The following is a 21,850-nucleotide window of genomic DNA, read 5'->3' as shown; positions in this document are numbered from 1 at the left end:
AAAGTAAAACGGATTCCTCGCGTTATTTGTCCTTACGAATCATTTCCAACCTCTATCCAATTTCCAGTTGGACCCGTATCTCTGTCGGAGGTCCCGTTCCAATGAATTTCAGTCCGTACCTCCCGTTCGGAAACGCCCTCTGTAGTTCTCTTTGTTTGAATGAAACGGTAAAAAGTAGACGGCAGGCTTCAGATTATTCCCTGCGTTATCCTGCGTCCGCAATCCGTCGTTTCATTTGGGTAGGTACGTATTCGTTTAGGCATTACGAGCATTATACATGTACAAGAGCGAGATCCGGATCGATATCACTGATTCACAAGCTTTGTCAATTCCATCGTCGAGGGTTTTTTTTTCTTTTCCCCAGTCGACTTTCACCATGCACGACTCAATTTACGTCCGTTATCATTTTCAATCGTCACACTTCAGCTGCGGAGCGACGCTTCGTGCCTCTGACACCGGCTCTGACTCTCCTCGTCCACTCTCGATACTCCTGACCGGTACGTTTCACGTCCGAATGGTGTATTAATAATATGGATTTAACGCTTATCCGTCGGGTTTGATTTTCCAATCTTCCGGTCGTCCGTGAAGAGAGAGGGAGAAAATATTAACGGAAATCTGCGGTCTGATCCCCCCCCCCCTCCCCGCCGTATCTCTGATGCAACGGCTTTCATGTGACAACAGGAATCAGTTACACTCGCTAAACTCTGACCCGCTTTGTCATCCCGGATGAAAATTTCGTTAAATTAGTTTTGCCGGATGTCAGGATTCTGAGTAGTCGGTATAATATAGGGGAGACCGGGGTACGACGGAACCCTGAAAAATGTTAACAAAAATATGTATCTTTTTTTAATACTGATATATTATTAGAGGTTTGTTTAACATGTGTTGAATCAAAGTATGCAACATTCCTTTATAACAAAAGATTTTTAAAAAAATTATATTCTAGGTAAAGGCCGTTTGCTCGAGAATACAAATTTTTTTTTGTCATAAATGTATATTGATAGATAATCAATGATTTATGCAATACCGGTAGAATTAAAAGATGGAAAAATATTCTAAAGAAAATATAAATATATAATATTTTTAGCCAGGATCCATCGTACCCCGGAAAATCTTCTTTTTTTTAGATTATAGCCAAATTATTATGAATTTGTTCGATCGCTGTATTTGTTCGAGTACTTTTTATTCTCTGGATGAAACGAAAATGCAATGATGACTTTCAGAGATGAACAAAAAAATGAACCCGATCCACAGTCCTGTGAAATCATATCAGCTAAATTTCACGGTGAAAAATGTTTTCATTCACATAAATCGAGAATTTATTATTTAACAAACGGCACTTTCGGGAGCAGTGACGTGTAGGATAAGAAGGAAATATTTGAGCGTATGAAAACATATCTCAACTGCGAGTTTTACACTCTGTCGCATGCGTAGGGAAGTACTCGTGTGAATAAGTTTTATTTCCAATTTCTCACCGAGGAAAAGTCTGTCAACGTTCGTGTATAAGATTCGAAAGGGGAGGAAAGAGGAATGAAAAAAATAATTTATTAAACATGCAAAATTCTTACCGTTGTAAAAAAATTTCCTTGCCGAGGTTATATTAACACTAAACAATTTTCCGATCCGATGAATTATTTTTTTCACCGTGTATCAGGTGTGACGCTTGCGTAAGAAAAATGACTGCGGCGTGTATACGTGTATAATATGTTGGGGGTTATATTCGGAGCGGTAAAGTAAGTGTTTTTCTTAAGTGAAGTGAAGGGTGGGTGGATATAAGCAAAGTTTTTCCTACGAGCGAGAGTTTACCTACCCGCGAAACCGGAAACTCTCATATTTCGCCTGGGTTTTCCGCTCCCCAAAGGGACAGGGGGCGGGGAAAATAAAGTGGTTGACAATTCAGTCGGGAAGTTTTTACCGTGAAAGATGACACGTGTAGAGAGCCTCGTGCTCTAAAATGACCTAGGAATTCAATTGGGTCTCGTATGAGCTTTGGGAATATGTACCCGCTCAGTCCCAAAAAATCTTTCACACAACTCTGTTCGTGAAATGAGAAGAGGTTGTCCCTTTCGATCCTCAGTAAATTTGACCCATCTTATTATCTCTGATTCAAAAATTTGCTTGCAATAAAACTTTGGTTTGTAGGTACCGTGCATGTTGCATGAAATTGCGAAAGTTTTTCGAAGTTGACGCTTCCGATACTGCGTCACTGTTACGTAACACATTGACACGTTGTAGATACATATTGTATATGTAGATCAAAACGAAAGTTAAATTTGATATTGTAATATGATAAAGAAACCTTAAATCGAACAACTTTTTCTATTGATGCGAGGTTCGAATTTGATTTTAGATTCAGAGGATAGTATTTGATTCTGCAGACGTCGCTACTTCTTTTATGACACAGGACCAGCACCGCTGTAATCACGGTTCGGAGCCAGATTTTCTGGCCTGAATTTTATGCTAGACTCCATTACCGTAGTTTCGAAGTGACTTGTTTTTGAGGAAGCCGGGACATCCGCCGACGAATCGTACGTCCATCAGTAATGAAAAACGTGCCGATGCCTTATAATTAATACAATAAGTAGACCTTGACCGGGAGACATGAATGATGGGGCGAAGTGATCCGAAATCTAGTAAGACGGGCCGACCTGCGGAAGGAGAAAAAGAAGCCGAAAGAAAAAGGAAGAATGAAAGGAGACGCGTCGAGAAAGATAGTGAAAAAAAAAAAAAAAAAGATTCTTAGAATCCTGGGCACGACTATCCTGCGGGTCCTCCTTCTGTCCTTCTGTGTTCCGTAGGAACGTGGAATCAATCACTGTTAAGCGTAATCTATCACGTGCCAATCTAACGAAAGGACGGCTATCGAGATTTCAAGACTTATAAGCGTCAAATTTCGATGATTGATGATCAATAAAGAGCGGATGGAGGACCTGCAGCAGGTTCGTTGAGATATTTCGTTCAAATATTGAACCCGAGTCGGAGAGCCGCATGTAAGTCGTTCCAGCCGATGGAAAATGATGAAACGAAGGCGCCGCTGGTTACGCGATTCACCCTGAAAAGTCGGGCCGTACAATCTTCTCTCCCCCCATGCGAATTGGTCCTTTCGTCAAGGGATTATTTCGTCGAAATAACGAGGGGGCAAATCGCGGTATAGAATGAAAAAAAGAATCAATTTCCGTTACGCGAACGACGAGCGGAGTTTCGCGCTTATTATAAATGCGGAGACAAAAGGAGGTCATTAATCATCTTCTCGTTGCCGACATCGAAGAATGTTTTGTCCCCGTAATAAATGTTGCACAAGGTTTGTTGGGGTCAGGACCCCCTGTCGCGGGACCCTGCATATTGTCCCTTTCGGATACGCGCCTTCACCCCTCCACGTCCTTGTGTACCTGTCTCGATCCTAAACGATTATTCCTCCGGGACTTTCGAGCTCTCTATAGATACACATATGTATATATGTCTCCTTTGAGAATTTTTCGAAATTCATGTCCAAGGCGCTACAACATTCCAGGGAGAGGAGTTACACGTGTCCTTTCGCTCGCCCTCCACCACACTCTGTAACCCAAGGTACACTACGCCTTCGCTCGTGTATCCTTCTTTTTGTAGACTTTCTTCCTCGGAGAGGAACCTCTTCGCATTATATAGTAAATAACATCAACGGGACCTCCGGACCCGCCGAGCATTTATTACCCTCATTTTCTACCACCGCTTCAACGAATTTCTATGCGACCCCGTCATGGAGCACGTTTTAAACCGACTCCACATGTCGATTTCATCCGCTCTTCAATTGCGAGGACATCTCACTCCAGACACTCGTTTTCAATCTCATGCATTTTTTCTCCCTATTGTCGGACCGAAAACACACGCTGTATATTCTCGCGGCTACTACCTTAGTGCGAGTTTCATCCCTTTAGAACGATGTTCTACGGTTTCGTTTGTGCGGATATGTAGAAAATCCCGTACGCATACTTACATGGCCGTTAGTTAGCCTCCGAGGTATGAAATACCGGCGTAATCTCATAAAGTGGATTATCACCACTCCTGATCCACCAGGTTGATTTCGGTCTCTAACTGAGACCTTATGTTTCCAGTATCGAGGATTAATATCGACAACGAGAAACTGAAACCTTATTTGTAGAGTTGCTTGTCGTTTACGCATCTGGGATAAATATTTTCACGATTAATTCGAATAAATAATTATTCAGCTTGGCGATACACTTTCAAACGTCATTCGCACAATCGATGTTTACACTTTGAAACAACTGCAACAGGACAAAGACAATGGTTAGAATGAAGGTGGCAGTGTAATTATTCATTTGATAAATTCCAGTTCTCGCCTTTAGGGGAAGACGCAAACCACAGAAATTCGAGTATGCTCGTTTTTTCAAAACCATCCCGAATTCCATACTTCAATGTTGAACTTTCAACAATTTATCGCAATAAGGAGAAAATAGCAGTACTTAAGGACCTACGCATTATTGAACTTTTCTGATTTACTTCGATGAACCGATGGAGACGTTTGGTGTAGAAGCTACTAAAACGAGTCAAAGAGGTATCGCTAAGATTACAGCAAATAAGGATAGGTCATCGACCTTCACCTACCAAGTCTTTTTCTCATTAGTCCGTCTCTATCGGACTTGTTTGTGTACCTATACCTACTCGTACCTCGAAGCCGAGTCCGGTCTCCGTGGACTACGGTGTGACTCGACAAATTCCAATGCCTCTTAACGTCGGGTTATAAAAGCGCCATGGTCATTGTTGGCTTTGCAATCATTTAATCTTTATGCAATTAGATAACAAGCAACAACGATCCACGCAAAAGTAGTTTTATCGTACGCCGAGTATTTTCATTACCGAAACAAACCATCGCTCGGTTTTTGCTTCACGCTAAAAGTATATTCACCGAAACACTTCCCGTTTACTTTTGTCCAAGGAAACAGTCCACCGTGTTAATCGAAGTTCGGTACGTTTCTGAACTCGGTTTAATTACGTATGAATGCACCAACGCGTCAACTGTTCTCAAGTAGATAATGTAGTTGCGGAAAATCTTTGATTTCAGAAAAGCTCAGACTTCCTTAGGTCGCCCATTTTAGCTGGTGAAACGAAAGCACATGTACATTTATAGAAATTATAACGATATGCTTGAACCGGCACCTTTTCATACGTTCTGCTAGAATAATTAATCGCACATGTATGCTGCTTGCAATTTTTATCGGTGAACTTTCAAGCCAGCTTCACTTTAATACAGTCGGGTTTCTAACGAATATTCTACCACTACCGTGCAGCCGTGCTACCCTGCTTAGTCCTGAAAGTTTCACGTCAAGAATTACCCACCTTAAGACTTGAGACTTGGGACTTTACCTACCTTCATTCTTGGGCGCCATCCGCGTGGGTGGCCCATCGGCTCGTTATTAAAACAAGCCTACCTTGGCCGCTTAATAGCACCTGCGCAAGTCTGAACTTGGGAGCTGTTTTGACTCTACTTTGATGAAGTCCGGTCGAGATCTCTTGGTACCGCGACTATGACTGGCTATAATCGTTTGAAAAGTTAACTGACCCGAAAGACGAACTCCTATCAGTCATCCATTTGATCACATTGCAGGAGATGGATCGCTTTTCGATCCCATTTTTGGGCATAGAGCGTAAGGTGCTAAAGGCAGTAATTATCAGTTCCGCCGCTCTGATGTGCGGGTCACAGTCGGCCTTTCATTGCTGAACAAAGTCGAGCAAAGTGGGCCGACGTAGGACAAAGAAAAGACGGAGACGAAGCGAAGCGCAGATACAATACCGTCTTATATTACCTATATTGTGTGCTTGCCGGCCTAAGGTCAAAGCTCGAGGTTAAAGCACAGCGTCATTTCCTGCAGGCAGGCACCTCGAAAAGACTGGAACTGAGAAATGAGCGGTCTGGACGGTTGACAGAAATCATAAGGTAGATCGTAAACTTCCTTCAGAGTTTCGACTAGACGATGCTGGCCGTTTAATACAATCACTCCGAAGAAAGTCTGCTGAGGTACTTTGTTTCTACACTGTTACTATTCTGAAGAATTCTTTCAATGACGCAGCGATGCGGCGCTACATGGCATTGAGCCCTATCCAATACCAAGAGACAGGGTACGTGCAGCTAGGCAATTATCGAAAAAACTGGACGCTTCTATGTTTCCATGGCAATTTAATAACGTCGTATGAAAATTGGAGTGGAAACTGGCTTATTGTACTCTCACGCGAGTATACGGAGTGGTTTTCATCTCGTCTCGCTGTGTTCTTCTGAGATTGATACACTTTAACGTAAAAAATTGCTTCCCTTCTACATCTTCTTCTCGCGTGTTGTACCAAGTTTTTCAAAACCTTGTCGTTCTTCAACACTTCAAACGCCTCCTCCTCAAATTCACTTTTCGCATATGCGTTTGGTTTGGATTTTGGCGCGTTGAATCGTGTCTGAAAAAATCTTAATCATAGGTCGCGTCGTTTTGACGATGAAAAGAAGCCTTACCCTGGATGTACCCTACCCAAGTCGAGTTATCCATCACTCAAATTCTCGCAGCACCAACGCGTCAATCTGTTGCTTCATGGGCCTTTTTAGTGATAGTACGAATTCCGCTCGTAGTTGAGTCCTTGAGAGCTAGAAAAGTACGGAGAAAGGGGAAGGAAGTAAAGAGAGATATATATGTATACACATAGACCGTGATACCGGAAACTTTTCTACCAAAATGTTAGCCCGGTGCCAACAACTTCTACCGGCTGACGCAGCGGTTCCGCCGGGTGTTTACACGTCCATGTCCATTTTGTGGTTATGCGGTCTTCAAAGTCTGCGGTTTCAGCAGCTCCACCTGACTTTACGATTGTTCCCAGTAAATTTACACCGAGTTAGTTGGCCACTCCGTCAATCCGCAGCTAAAGCCGCCGCCCGCAAGTTTCCAGAAACCGATTTTGGTAAACTTCAATCTACCAAAATCTGCTTAAATAACGAATCGACTCCTTCTTCGCCCACGGTTCTAAATTCCCAGGCTTATTGACTTTTCGACGAAATTTCCAGGTCCACTGGTGTAGCAATAACCGGAATGATTAGTCATCAAGTTGCTAATGATCCATGACTGGTTTAGGTTACAAAAAAATTTGCGTCTCTCGCAGATTGCTTGGAAAGCAACTGGCGTCTTGGGTGCAGACAGTGCCACTTGTAAAGATTCCCTTGAGTTAATATCCATATTTTTTTTAGTAAATATCCCTTGTTTTTATTCCTGAGAAAACGAACTAGATAACTTTCTCACAGCGGCCTGCAGCAGTTCACATTAACACTGTACTGCAGCACAGAAATAAAGGTAAAAAAATACGACAATGTATAACCAACGTTCTGTGAAATATGTTTCTACCCGCGAGATCACCGCCAACCGAAGTACGAACCGGATTTACTGATTGGCCTCTTGGCAAATCTCCACCGAACCGTAATTCAAACAGACATTTGTCCACAGCCATCGGTTTCGACAAATCGTCGACCTTGAACAACGTTACAGTCGTCGAAGAGAAGAGAAATTCCAAACCAACAAAAAAACATCGACTAATCACTCCAAATGTTACAGCTGAGCCTATAGCGCGTCCCTATGATGGTTTGAAAACTTTCTTGAATCCCGGCTCACCCTCGTCGCTGTAAGTACGGGTCAGCGAGAATTACAATCGACCCCCAACTGGTCATTAAATTATTTCGAAAAAGTGAATAAGACGTTCTTTTTTCTTCTCTAACGGATTGCTTCAGTCGGAGTAGGCAGGAATAGAAGTGATCGTGCCGAACAGTGAAAGCTGACCCCCTCACCTAAAGGCTGCTCGTACGCGTGGCGTGGCTGACCTTTCAGTGTCTCTCGTTGACCTTTCGACAGATTCGACAATGTCTCCGGGCAGCATTGGACTCGCGTCCTTGACTGCCATTCCGAATCGGACATTGAGCAATCCGAGTAGAATCGTGGAAAAAAAAGAACGAGATTCAATCGAGTTTCGCAACGATTACAACCATTCACCGGAGTCTGTTAGGTGTTCTGTTTTACGAAAGAGAATCTGGAATTAATACATCCTTAGTGGAGATTATACAAACTTAACTGTGAATAATCTTCCTAAGTCTTTCTCGATTATGCTTCGCGAGCAACTCCATTATCGGATTTACTTCAACTCCTCGTCTTCCGTATGTCTGTTTGTAAGAAACGTTGGGCCGCGGGCAGTTTGTCGGAGAGAGACTTTGAATCATGCCTTGGTACACGATGTCTCGTGGCTGGTACGGAAGTCTCGGTCCGACCACTTGTACGAAAAGTCCGACAGTCACAGTTGGTCGGTCCGCGGAGTTGTAACGAAACTGAGAAAGATAGAGATTACACTGGGTCCATAACGCCGAAGAACAGCGGTCAGTCCCCGATGAACATCCACCGAGGTTAGCCACTAGGCATGAAGAATTCCAACGCGGTTGTTCTCAGCCCTATTTTCTTCCATCGGTCGGCTCCTTCCGTTGGTCCAGAAAACCATTCTACCGTATCAAACCCTCATTACTTGACGAACTTGGAAAAACTAACAGAGCGTATCGCGACCACGCGCTTCGTCGTCTCTGCAGACCTCGCTGGTACTTAGTTCCATACCTACTCTCGAGTCACCGTTTGTTCCACAAATGGTTTTATTCGCGCGTCATGAAAACCAACGCAAACACAGCAAACACAGATTCTCTGTATTTCAACTCACGTCACTTCCACGCTTTTGTGTTTGGTACACCTTACGTAAGTACGGAGAACACCGCTTTTATACCACGTTTCGTTGCATTTTCTCAAACGATTCGTTTGCGCACGGAATACGGCTTTTGTTGAGGTTAATTACCGTTGGGTAGAAACAGTTCTTTGATGATACTCCCCGCGGGAACGACTTCCGGACAACCGGAAACGGCGATAATGAACTCGGAAAATATATCGTCGGTACAACTCCCATAACTTTGATTCATTTTTCCACAGCTTGGAAATATCGAATATCCTTCGAGACGTTTGCGGCTAATCGAAGAAACGTTATAACATTTGTTGCTGTCGAAGGTTCCTTGTCGCTAATCGTAAGCCAGCCACGTGATTGTCTCTAATACAGGAAATAAATTTCCGAAAGCAGCTCTGGCAAGAACTGCTGTGATAACAACAGGTGGTTGACAAGTGAGTGTCTGTTTTCTTGGCACGTAGGTATAACGTTTGCAATATATCTCATCACCTTACTGCAGAGTTTCAATTATCTTTAGCGTGATATTATTTTTACCCAGCTTCTTTTCAACCGCTGTATTTTATTACTCATTTTAATTACAGTAATATGAAATTGAGTTTGTGAATTTGTCAAAGATTTCAAGTAATGTTTCTTCAATTACTTGAAAGAATTGTTACCTAATCAATATTTTTAGTATCTCCAAATTATCAGTCGTCGTGTAGTACGATAATCATTATATAATAACTACAATAATGATCTACTATCTTAGTGACGGTTGATAATAAGTAGGTTGAAAGAATTTTTAGACAGATACGCAATCTTTTTCGATCGTACGTTTGCTCTGACCGATAGTTTCTACTATCATTAAATTCAAACTCCGAATTGAAGATAAATTCACTACTTTTCGAATCTGTTATGTGAAACTTGACGTGAGATAGTTAATTTGCGATGACAAAACTTTGGTTTACAGTTGAAAAACAAACTAAAACCATATCACGATATTTTATAAATTCATTGTAGTATCAACGTGGTATATATTTTACTTCCCAAGATCGGATGTAAAACATATTACGATTCTCTCGCACTATCGTGGAATCGCTTATATTATGAGGCTGAAGTTGTTAACGTTAACGTAACGAAACATCAGGGAAAAGATCATTATGGCGCTGTTTTTGAATGACTTTAAAAGAGTTAGCTTTTCAAAATAAGAGTATTTCTTTATCATGGTTTACGTAACTAACTTCACCCTCATCTTATTTGACCATATGGACCGTAAATCGAACGTCTTCGTAAACGGTTCTTTCCTATTTCCGTTTTACCGCTAGACTCCATTCATAAGTCATACGCTATTTGCGAATGAAAACTGAATCCTTACACACAGATACGTGGAAAAGTTCGTCCGAAACCGTGAAACGCGACTGTCAAGTAAATACAAAGGGCAGTTTGACTCCTTGGCGAAGGTTAACCGTTGCCGATCGGCAAAATTGGCGGTCAAAATTCCTGTTTCACAAGAGCGAACGGCACGTGTTGCGGCCTAGAAATGAGGCTGATGCAAAGACTCGCGATAAGCGGACTGCTGTCCGTTATGCTGCTCGTCCTCCTGACCGGAACCTTCGTAACTCGGCGGGATCTTGGAACCGTCGTTGATCGAGGCGTTGCTCCTGCGGAACAGTTGCCCGCAAAGATACACGCCGGATGGGAACAGGACAACGCAGTTCCCGAAGAGGAATTTCGAGTGGAGGACAAGGACGTCCGGAATCGTGATGAGGAACTTGGTCCTTCGGCCGTCGGTCCGGCTCCTGTCCACGTCATAGGGCCAGCACCGTACAAGATCAGACCGCCGAACCCTCCGCTCGACGACGAGACGAACCAACGAAGGGAAAAGGTCAAAGAGGTAGGTGAACGGAAGTCTCTCCCTTTCCCGGGACGATATCCTGTTTTCATCGGACAGTAGGTAGACAGATTGGAGGGATTCTAGATCACCAAAATTTTCCCATCAGTCCCCAAATCTAACGACAGCGTATTCTGGTTTCCAACGTTTCGAATTGCCCGCCACTGCGCATGCGCACCTCTCATATACTTCCGCGCATCCTACGTACGCAAATTTTAAACTCCCCGCCTTTGAGAAAAATTTTGGTGATCCAGAAGCTTCTATACTCCATCTACTCCGGATCTCATTGACAGATTATTTTTCATCGACAATTTGTCACTGCAACGAGTCGCGGAAAGTAAGTAGAAAAATCCTGAGGCAGTAATTGCTCAATCTACGATCAGCTGAGGAATCTTCAACCCGACTCTTAACGCCTTTTCTATATCGTCGCGCGCCATCTTTGGCTGCGGATTCCCAGTGACGACCATCTTTTTTTCTCCACCACTTGCAGCGCCTTCTTTCCGCCAGCCATGAGCTCATGACGTGAACTGCATTAGGCAGGTATGTACCTATCTTTCGTATAATTATAGGTTATTTTCTATATACCTTGCATACTCGTGTACGAGGCAGCGGAGCGCGGAATTCCAGGACATTTACAGAGGCTGCTATGCGCTGTAAAAGAAACGAAACTTCACCATATATACACGCAGAATTCATCCCTGCTCCTCCGCACACATTCCAATAGTAATTGTAAGTATACTTCGAAATCTTTTTATGGGAAATTGATTTTCAGTAATCTAGTTTCAATTCTACCCCCTTTATTTAAGTCGCACTTTTTACAAAACCAGTTGTTGTAGAAAATCGAGTTAATTATCACTACTATTTTGAATATTTTTATTTCTAGACGGGTAAAAAAACCAGTTCAATTAAACTAGTATAAAAGTTATTTGACCTTTTGTTCCTCATTCGATATCATTGGATAAAAAACATGATAAAATCGTTAAGAATCCAAACGTTACGAAATATTGAATGTCTCGAATCTGGAAAGACGAATGGATTATTTCTTCTTCTGAAATTGAATAACAAAAATGCAAATTTGATTTACATTTTATGCTTGAAGTAATTTTTGAAACCCTTTTATTTTTAGTATCCTTTTTTTCTTCAATATACCCTAAAATCCAGATTTTAAACCGTGCGATCCTGCTTAATGCTAATAGCATTCTTGATGCCCCAGAGGCTCGTTATTATACGCGTAGCAGAAAATCCAACGTCAAAGACGGAGAATATATTTTTTACTAATTAAGAGAGTAATCCGACGGTGACCTGCCATCACCCGAAGTTAGGAAACGTGTGGAGCTGATAGCGCCTAGCAATTACATTAACATGGTTTAAAGTGTATTGACGCTAGCTATAAGGACGAAGTAGAGAACGATTCTTATCGGTTGTATCGTATTTTCTCGATCTCCTTTGCGGGGCGCTTTCCAATCCCTCAGAAAGCGTCTAATTTGATTGGTTAGTCGAATAGCGATAGCGAGTGATTGAGGTCAATGTAGTAAAAAAAAAAAAAAAGAAAAAAGACGCGGGAAATGTTCCAAGTTTCGCGTTCGTAAGTCATCGTACTCGTCACTTAATTTTCTCGTCAATGCAGCGCTAATCCGTCGCGTAAACTGAAAACCCGGGCAATTGCTGGATTCTTGAGTTTAGGATGAAAGGCGCTGGGTGATATGATCGTAATTCCTCGGTGGTGCGGCCACTTACCCTCCATCCCTCCATCTCTTCATCCCTCCATGGGTACGTACACCTCCTCCGGCCGTTTTCTCCACCAGCGTTTCGGATCATCGAATTTTACAAAGGGGGTATTATTCTCTATCGAGCCTAAAGAGCAGGCTCCATTCTCACCTCTCACCCTCTGTGATCCAGCCGACATTCAGCCACCGGGTTTCTGTCCCTCCTCCTCCTCCGTTTCATCGCACTTCGTCGAGTCCGCGAACAATGCAGAAGAACTGAGCGCCCCAGCCGTTAATGAGATGCTAATAAATAAAGGAAGACACCGCCACGCCTCCGCAGCAACGAATGCTGCCGCTTTCCGCTCTTCTCGGCAAACATCCGGACGGTGCGAAGGGTGGTTCCTTCGTTTCGGATACCCGGATATGGATGCAGTGGAAGAGATGTCTCAGGCCCACTTAGCAAAGATTAATTCACGCTATTAGCTCCAGAGAGGACAATGCGAGGCTGAGGACTGAGGGTTCAGGGTTCGGGGATTCGGGGTTGAGGACTGAAGGTGGAGGGCAGAACTCGGTTCGCAATAACAAACAAAGCCGTAATTATACCTCAAGTGACGAGGCGACGGGGTGGAGAGATCGCAAATGGCGAATTCCGGCACGACACCGTTCTGCCCGGCTTGGTCCCGAATCGTCGGAGGTTCCCAGGGTGTCGGTCGAATCCTATCCTCCACCCCCGCCTACGTCCTTTGCCTTTTTTTTTTCAGAGCGAATATATTCCCACCAGGTACACAAGACGGAGGCGGTGGCAGGGATCGGCGACTACAGCATGCCAGATTCAAATCGCGGTACACAATAACAGCCGCTCCAAGTATGCGGTTTGCTTAATTGGACAGCATGAAGAAACGAAGGAACGGCAAGGCCGCGGTGTTTCTCTTCGGGGATGAGAGGGAACGATTCTCGATATTTTTTTAGTATAAATTACTTTGTCATCGCTAGCTACTTAGGGTGGTGTAAACCATCCGTGGGGACGAAAGGTGGGGTCGTTATAATTTAGCGTTTTATCAAACGTATTCTCAACCGTTACAGATTTATTTAATTTACTGTTAATTACAAAGTTTTGGTAAACTTTCGTGTATGATTATTGGCTAGGTTAACTTAAATATTAGAATCAGAACAAAGTGTTCGACTAATTGGAATCTCGCTAATAAATTAATCGAGGTATTCAATTGAAAAGAGCCAGTTTTAAACTCGTCATTGATAGCCGTTGATCGGTAGTTATAATGAGCTAAAATAAGTTTGAGAAAACCCGGGAATTCCCGTTCGAAGAAATTCTGATTCCTCGCGAAAGTAATTCAGCGTGAGAGAAGCGAAGCACCGATATTTGCCCGGTCTATAAAAATAAATTCAATCTGATTCCTTTGATCACGTTTTATGAAAAGCGGCGGTACTAGTCCCTGCATCTAGCCAGACATCTCCCGTATTGACTTCGTGATAAATTTGACGGTCGAAACGGTCCTCGTCCCGTACGCGGTTAGCTCTCGAGAGTCCTGGAGGGAGGAGAGCCTCGTTACCGGGCACTATAATTGGGCGCGTCCTTGCGTGAAGACGAAATCATTCTTGGGGACGCGCGGTGAGCTTTATAACCCAGAAAGTAAACCCAAAGGGTCGTCATTTTACGCTTAACGAACAAGAAAAGAAAACCAGATAGAAGAAGACGTAGGAGAGAAAAGAAATTGGCGGCATGAGAATCTACTGTCAGACTGTGTTTCACTTTCCCTGCGCCGTCTTCTCATTTTCTGTTGTTTTTTTTTTTTTTCTTCTTCATCTCTATCAACATATCATCCAACTCCCTTCCAGTTGCGTTCCACTCACCAGTCTTGACGTCAATTTTGCAAACGATGATTATTATTTGTCCGAAGAGCCGCAGGTGCGTTACGCGACGAAAGACTGAAACTTGACGTTTTTATTCCCGCACGAACGCGTTTTGCCAATTACAGATCTCTCTCTCTCTCTCTCTCTTTGCAAATCATCTACTTACCGCTGTGCAATCGTCTTAAAACATTCAGTGGATATACCGTGTGGCTTGATTGACGTGAAAAACTGATCTATACGATAGCGAGTCTCGCGTTGTCCGTTTATTCAATTACCGCTTCTGGTCGTAGGTGCAACTATACGTAAAATGTGCTTTATTTATCGTCGACTATGTAATTGGGTTTACCGCCACGATTAAACTAACGGCAAATTTTATTACCTCCGGCTTACTTGACAACGCCAATCTAAAATAACGCAATTATTTCCCGAATGCGAGACGGTTTCGAAATCAAACAATTTTCCTGCTTATCGAGGTAAGTGTAAATTACAACAGAGACTCGATCAATTTTACAGTTCCAGAATTGACAGAAGCGCCAAACTGATTTGTCAACGCTAGCGAGTCGGATAAATGGGGAAAAAGAACTGAGGTATCGTAATATATTATATTATTGCGCACTTTTATCGTTTGCTTTACTTTACATCACAAACCTCGTGGAAAATAATATTTCCTAATATTTTTAATTTTCTCGTTCCATCGATATAATGCGTTGTTTAAAAATCGTGTACCCGTCATGCACGTATAGATCTTCAACAAGGACACTTGACGACGGTAAGCCGCAACGATCTTAATCTGAAATTCATCCTCCGTGATTACTCTCAATTAAGTGCTAATTGCTAGAATTTGTCAGCCCGTAAGTATGCTTCGCCCCTTTTCCCGCCTTACACCGTAAGCCGGCTAATTAACCGTGGCCAAAGAAACCGGAAGGGCGAATTTTAAGTAAGAATATTGAACGGTCGTAATCAGTGTTTGTTTATTTATTTATTATTTTATTTTTTTTTTTTTTTTTTATCTTCTTCTTTTAGGGAAAATCGATCTCTTCAATTTGTGATACCGCTCGTGCAAATCAGGCTTCTAATCGAATCGTTTGAATTTTTTCACTTAACAGATGATGAAGCATGCCTGGGACAACTACGTGAGATACGCATGGGGGAAAAATGAACTACGACCGATTTCGAAACGCGGTCACAGCGCCAGCATCTTCGGGGCAACGAACATGGGCGCCTCGATCGTCGACGGCCTTGACACTCTGTACATAATGGGATTCCACGATGAGTTCAAACAGGGTCGTGACTGGATCGCTGAAAATCTGGACTTTGACCTGGTAAGTCTTCATCCTAGTATCAAATTCAGTGGAAAAGTTTCGTTCGAATAACCGTGGATTTTTTGTTTTTTTTTTTTGATTTCCTCAAAAATCGTGAGCGCGTGAACTTTCAGAGAATTGATTCGGTTAACCCTTTGAGTCTCACGTTATTGTGCTGAGTCATCTTTTACAAATACAACACGCGCTGATTACAAATCCAACATCGAATTTAAAAAATTTAACACGGCAGATCGAATACTGTGAACAAAAATTTCAAATTTGATCGAATATGGTAAAAAAATTGTACGCAGCGGTTTTTGGTGCCGCTGATTAGATTCGCCATACTCGACAGAGTTATTTTCTGCGGATTCGATCGAATTGAATTTGAAGTTTTTGTCCGTTATATTGGATCCGACATCTTGAATTTTTTAAGTCTGATTTCAGATTCGTATTAAGTGAACCCAAAAACTTACAAATTATGTAAAACATGTACACGTGTATAGGAGATCCTTTCTCGGAAATGAATTACTCCTTCAATTTTCACGATTTTTTTTCAATCAACTTGTTTCCAACCATAATAATTTGCATTATTTCACAACAATTACACTCGACTATTGAAAACCTATCGTTATACTATCAGAACTAGCAAAAACCGCAAAGAAATATGTTGAAAAGTTCTCGTAACTACGCGAAATATGGATATAAAATAGACGGTAAGAATACTTACCACTACGAGTCAAAGGGTTAATCTTCTCGCTTCGTGAAAGAAAATTAAAAATTAAATTCAACGGTACGTTTGCAGAGCAGAGCTCGCATGTGCGTTCTCACATGTATAATCCGTCTCTCTATAATCTAAGTATCTATAGTAAAAAAACGAGGAGATGGCTGAAATCAAGGAAAGAGAGAATCGTAGGAAAAAAAGCGGCTGGAATACGACGGATTACAAATGGCGATGGTATTAGCGAGATAAAGAGTGCAGGTATAGAATTGAAACGAAAGGGTCTGGACTACAGGCTTGTTGACTCCCACGTAAAACCTGGATTATACTGGTACGAGACTTGCTGTTTGAATGAAAGAAAAGAGAGATGTAAAAGTAACGAAAAGGGTGGGAGTGCAAAGCAAAAAAAAAAAAAAAAAATATGGCCAGTTCTCCGCGATCTTGCCTTTTATACCTGTATTTTTTCACTACTTTTTAACCGAATACCGGTTCGATTAACATTACTCCTTGGCTTATCGACCTTGGCCATGTTACCCTCCAAGGCTTTCGCCGCCGGATTTTTGCTCAGCTTATCCGCGTTCCGCGTATAATCTGTTCGGATATTTCGTACAATTATCAGCCGATCATCAGAGGGCAAAAGTTCGATCCGTCTGCAATTTCTGGCTTTTCTAATCCGCTTTGAGAGCTAAAATTCTGATATGATTGATACGCCTCGTAAATTGGCTGTCTCATTTTTGTCGGGGTTGAAATTGAAGTGCAATCTTATCTTCGTCCCGACACAAAAAAAAAAAAAAAAAATACACCACCCAGTATTTCTCCCTCTTCAAACATCTGAGCTTTTTCTAAATATTATATCCGTTTCAAGGTTTAATTTCAAAAACCATTTAAAGTTATATTTTCTGGTAAAAACAAAAAAGATACAGATTCAGTTTAACAGTTGAGAATCTTGACCAGAAATTATCGTAGTGGTAGAGCATTGCGATGCTACAGCTACACCAAAAAAAAAACAGAGGAAAAACTCAATTTCGTTTCAACACGACTGACCGAATCAAATAACGAAAGTTTTTGCTCTCCCATCTGTATTTGAAGAACAAACCTACTTTATATTTTATCCAGCCAACCGCGTAGAACGAAATATAAAACATTTCTACGTATTTCAACGGTCGTTCCCAAGTATTCTGAAAGTTCTCAGCCGTGAGTTGAAAAAATTGAAAATAATTATTAAAATATACAGAGCGTAGTGAAAAGTGCTTGAACAGATATCGACTTCGAAATGAGTTGTATGATCGAGTATTCGGAAAGGTGGTTCTTTTTTTTCCATTCATCGTCAAAAATGCAACGGACTGTACTTTTTGTTGTTGTTTCAAGAGCGAGATAAAAATTGAAACTTCAATTATCAATCCGCTAAAACTGTGAGAAATTTCATCGACGTGTTTTCGCGAACCACGAACCATCCAAGATCTTACCTCGCGATAGTGTATCTGCTCTATTGATGCGTAAAATTATGAAACAATCAATCCTTACACTGAGAAAAATTTCATTTGTTACGGTAACTAGAAAAATTCAGTACAACTGGTATCGTTAAAAAACTGTTCGAATATTGCTGGATTACGAAAAACGAGGTACTCGTAACTATTTTGCGCTATCGTCGATCCTTTCTTGGCGATTGCAACGCAAAATCAGTTTGTTCGATCTACTCCACTTTTTTAGTTAAACAAGGCTTTAACGTCAATTTATTCTTCCACAAGCGTTAAATTTTCGCAACAGTTGCAAGAAAATATAGCAACACTGATCGTAATGAGAAAGAACAGTGACGGATACTAGACTTCCCGGTAACAGCTAGAAAACTAATTTTCATTTTCTACGTAGAACTATATTTTTCGATTGTGGTAAAAAATGAAAATAGTTAAAGACTGAGCGGTAACCGGAACTAAAAATTTCTCTCAGTGTACTCCTGAAATCATCAACCTCCAATTTTCGGAAAGGTGTGTTACATGTTTACTTCCGGCGTTTGTATACCCAGCTGGTAATTAATTCGCTTACTAGGTAAATCGGTGTCAAACAGTAAAGCATCGTGGGTAACGGGACAACTGGTTGACTGGGAACTTTGACATCGGTATGTACATCAGTTGTAGGGTAGGTGGATAGACGGGTAGACGTGACAACATGAAACTTTGCTCCGAAACTTTCAAGTTTGCGTCACAGTTTCCCCTCTGCAGTGTAAGTCCCAGTTCCCCATCCTCGCACGAACTTAGACCTTTGCAAGAGCTTATCCCCAGTTTAGCAGTGCCAATGCTGGTGTGCAAGTTGGGCACATGCACCTTGTTAATACGTCTTGTACCGTCAGATAATTTGGCCTGTTATTATATTTACCTTCGGTCGCTCCGAACAACCGCGCTTTCCAACTAATTTCACGGGCCGAATTACATTCTTAATCGCCTTCACCCTCGCCATTCGAACCCTTCACCCACCATTTCGAGGATATCGGTCTTCCGTGCAAGTCGTCCCGATCCAGACACTAGTTTAACATTTCATTTGCTTAATCTGCAGTTATTCTACAAATCTCCAAATCTAAACGAGGTACGATCCTGAATTAGGATTCTAATCGAATATCCTGTCTTTATAATTATGCATACCTGTCTAGACACCGTTTGACATTCTTCGCAGACATGCAATTAAACCCACGAATGTTGGTCTGACTGATCGTTTATCTTCCCTTATTATATTCTCGCCTGATTCTTACCTGCTCAACGTGGACCTCGCGAAGTGACAATCAGAGTCATCGAATAATACGATTAAGTTGTTCCTTAAAAAATTTCCCAACACTTTACCGCAGTTACGTAATGCGCTATGTAAAATTTAGAGAAATATTCGTTCTGATAATCAGCAAGGACGAGGAGCATGCATCGGTACATTCGGAAAAAAGATCAATTTAGATACAAATGAGAGAAAATATAAATTTTCATCTTTCAAACAAATCCAAGAGAATTTTATTTTTATATTGTAAAATTTGATCAACTATGTGCTGACAGTTCTCGGATTTCGCAATAACTTAGCGATGCCATAGAGGCCGGTTACTCTCTCTCTCTCCCTCTCTCTCTCTCTCTCTCTCTCCCTCTTTCGACGGGCAGAGCTGAAGGCCCTGATCTCCATAAGATGCAGAACCACCCACGCAGTCGTGACGACATCTGTACGAGGATCCCATTCATCTGCAAATACGGTCTCACGACCATCCGACATCTATGAGTCGACTGAGAAGGTATTATTTCAGCTCGTCCAGAAAACAAAGATCCTGTTCAACAAACCGAAATACGAAAATTACGAATATCCCGACGGTGATCGTGGATCGATTCTCGCTAGAAAAAATTAGCTCTGCATTTCAGTTTCGGTGTAAAAAAAAATTAAAACTAATTCTAAGCACTGTAGTTGCAATAAAGTGTAAGAAAAAAAAGAAAAAATAACGTCGCGGGAAGTCGTTTCTTTTAATACTTTCTACCGCACGTTTTGTATTAATGAAATAGTGAAAGTAACCGGACTGCCGACAAAAGTTGCCGATTACTTTATTTCCTTCTTTTACCTATCGGTCATCTGTTATGCACAATAGTTGCGACAGCGTTACGTTACCCTGCGATACTTTTTCGTTGACCCGATTTCTTGATGCATTGAAACTCGTTGCGTTTCAAAAAAAAAAAAAAATCACTACTGTAATCAAAGAGATCCGTGCCGAATATCCGTAGAGTCTTTTTAATTTCTTTCGCACTGAAAAATTCACTTTTTATTCATCGAATTTTTATTTAAACAGCACAATTTAATAAAAACTTCGTTTCGTACGTTTGAAAGTAAAAAAAAAAAAGGTGTATTACTATTATTATGTAACTGTAATTTTCAAATTTGTGTGAAAAAAGTAAAGTTCACTTTCTACACGTAACGAAAAGTATTAACAAATTTATATTTCGGCGTAAAGAACAAAACTCGATTTAACAACAAGTGATAATTTCGTGCTGTACTGTGTTTTCCGTATACATAGAAATTCTTGTGAAATTTCTCGAGGGTCGTGAGAAAGCTTAGCTTTTCGCAGCTTACGGCTATGGACGAAGACGATGTTCGTTTGTAGCTGCGTAAAGAGACTGGAGTTGTGTAAATTTACAAGATGTACATACACACAGAGCCGCGCCAATTTTCATTTATTGCGATTCAACACGGGTCTCTTCATTCCCCCCGCCTCTCTGACTTCCGGAAGTTGGCGAAATCTCCCCGCGATTATTGCGAGCTTGTTATTGCCTCGCAACGTAATTTCAACCTCTCAAAAGTTTACCCGCCTCCTTCTCCTTCTGCTTCTGCAGCTTCTAGACTCCCGTTGCAAGCTCGTTTCGTCCCACTTCTTCATGAATTATAAGAAAAATTTATTTTCTAATAATACAGAGAGCGTAGAGAAACATTCTAAGAAGTACCGCTTCGGAATATTTATAACCGCTCTAGCTGTGCAGTCCAATGAACTTATTCGATTAAATTCTTTTGAGTCGCGTTTTTTTTTTAGAAATAAAATAATCGACTTTATACTGAAACGAGAGAAACGCAGTTCAACCATCTTTTATAAAATACTGCTCGTCAACGCTCTGCTTGAAAATACTCATTTCTAACGAATTATGCGCGAGTTTTATTTTCAAAAACACCGATCAAGGTTTGTCCATTTAATTTCGCCAAGTCTGGTTAAATTCAGCTGATAGGTGTGTCGATTTCAAAAAATAATTATACCGGTTATAATTCCATAAACCCTCAACTTTTATACACTTGGAAAATAATTCTTCTGCATTTCTTTGATACAAAAAGATTTTACTCGATTATCAAACTATATATTGAATGATCTGCTTTGCATGAACGAGAAAAATTTATTTAACTCAATTAAAATTCCACTGTGAATCAATCGATTTTTGCGTCCAACAAAAAAATTCGTTAACAAGTTCTTATTCGCATAAAAATAAAATTACGTCATCAAAAAAAATTCTCAAAACAATAATTTGTGTTTATGATCGCATATTCGAAGATTTTGAAACATTCTTTTTGTTTTTTGTGCGTATTCCACATATATTCTCTAAAACTTAAAAACCAAGTGAACTTTTTAAACTGATTTAGCGTTACGATTATCAAAAAAGGGTCAACGATAGCGCAAAATGGTTACGCGCACCTCGTTTTTCGTAATTCCAACAATATTCAAACAGTTTTTTTTTTAACGATGTATGATTTACTGAATTTTACTAGTTACTATAACAAATAAAATTTTTCTCAGTGCATGTATACTTTCCCGGTAGTTATTGCTGCTTTATTAAATTTTCGATCCATCACGAGGAGGGCGTATAAGCGTAAATTCAAACGCCATGGCTTCGATACCTCTGCAATTCTATATCTATGTAGATCTAGAGGCGTTAGTCGCGCGCAACGCCCTTTAACGAGCGATAATAATAGGATCTTGTTATCTTAGTGCGAAGGTAAGCGCTCTGCCTTCTCCTTGGCTAAGGCTTGGCGAAGGGTTCCTAAGGTTAGTTGCTCTCCTCCCGCGCTGCTAGCTACACGCTTCAAGTTCCTTCGGGATTTGATACAAACTCTGATCCCTCTTTTCGCTCCTCTCACTCTATTCAAGTATGGATTCGTGGGAATT

At 41.3% G+C, this 21,850-nt stretch overlaps 1 protein-coding gene across 3 annotated transcripts in view; it reads left to right on the top strand.

Annotated features, from left to right (window-relative positions):
• Positions 1-21,850, top strand: part of LOC124186851 (mannosyl-oligosaccharide 1,2-alpha-mannosidase IA) — a 271,893-nt gene that overhangs the window by 231,176 nt on the left and 18,867 nt on the right. For 2 of the 3 annotated variants that reach the window (XM_046578900.1, XM_046578918.1), the window contains one exon: positions 15,282-15,497. In XM_046578900.1, the coding sequence (XP_046434856.1) occupies positions 15,282-15,497 (216 nt within the window). Of the gene's footprint in view, positions 1-8,978; positions 9,165-10,090; positions 10,604-15,281; positions 15,498-21,850 lie in introns of all 3 variants that reach the window. The other variant, XM_046578908.1, reaches the window with a different exon arrangement.

This window comes from Neodiprion fabricii, chromosome 1 (assembly GCF_021155785.1).
Source record: "Neodiprion fabricii isolate iyNeoFabr1 chromosome 1, iyNeoFabr1.1, whole genome shotgun sequence".
NCBI lineage: Eukaryota > Metazoa > Arthropoda > Insecta > Hymenoptera > Diprionidae > Neodiprion > Neodiprion fabricii.
The sequence above is the reverse complement of the archived record's forward strand: the minus strand, read 5'-3'. Positions and strand labels throughout refer to the sequence as shown.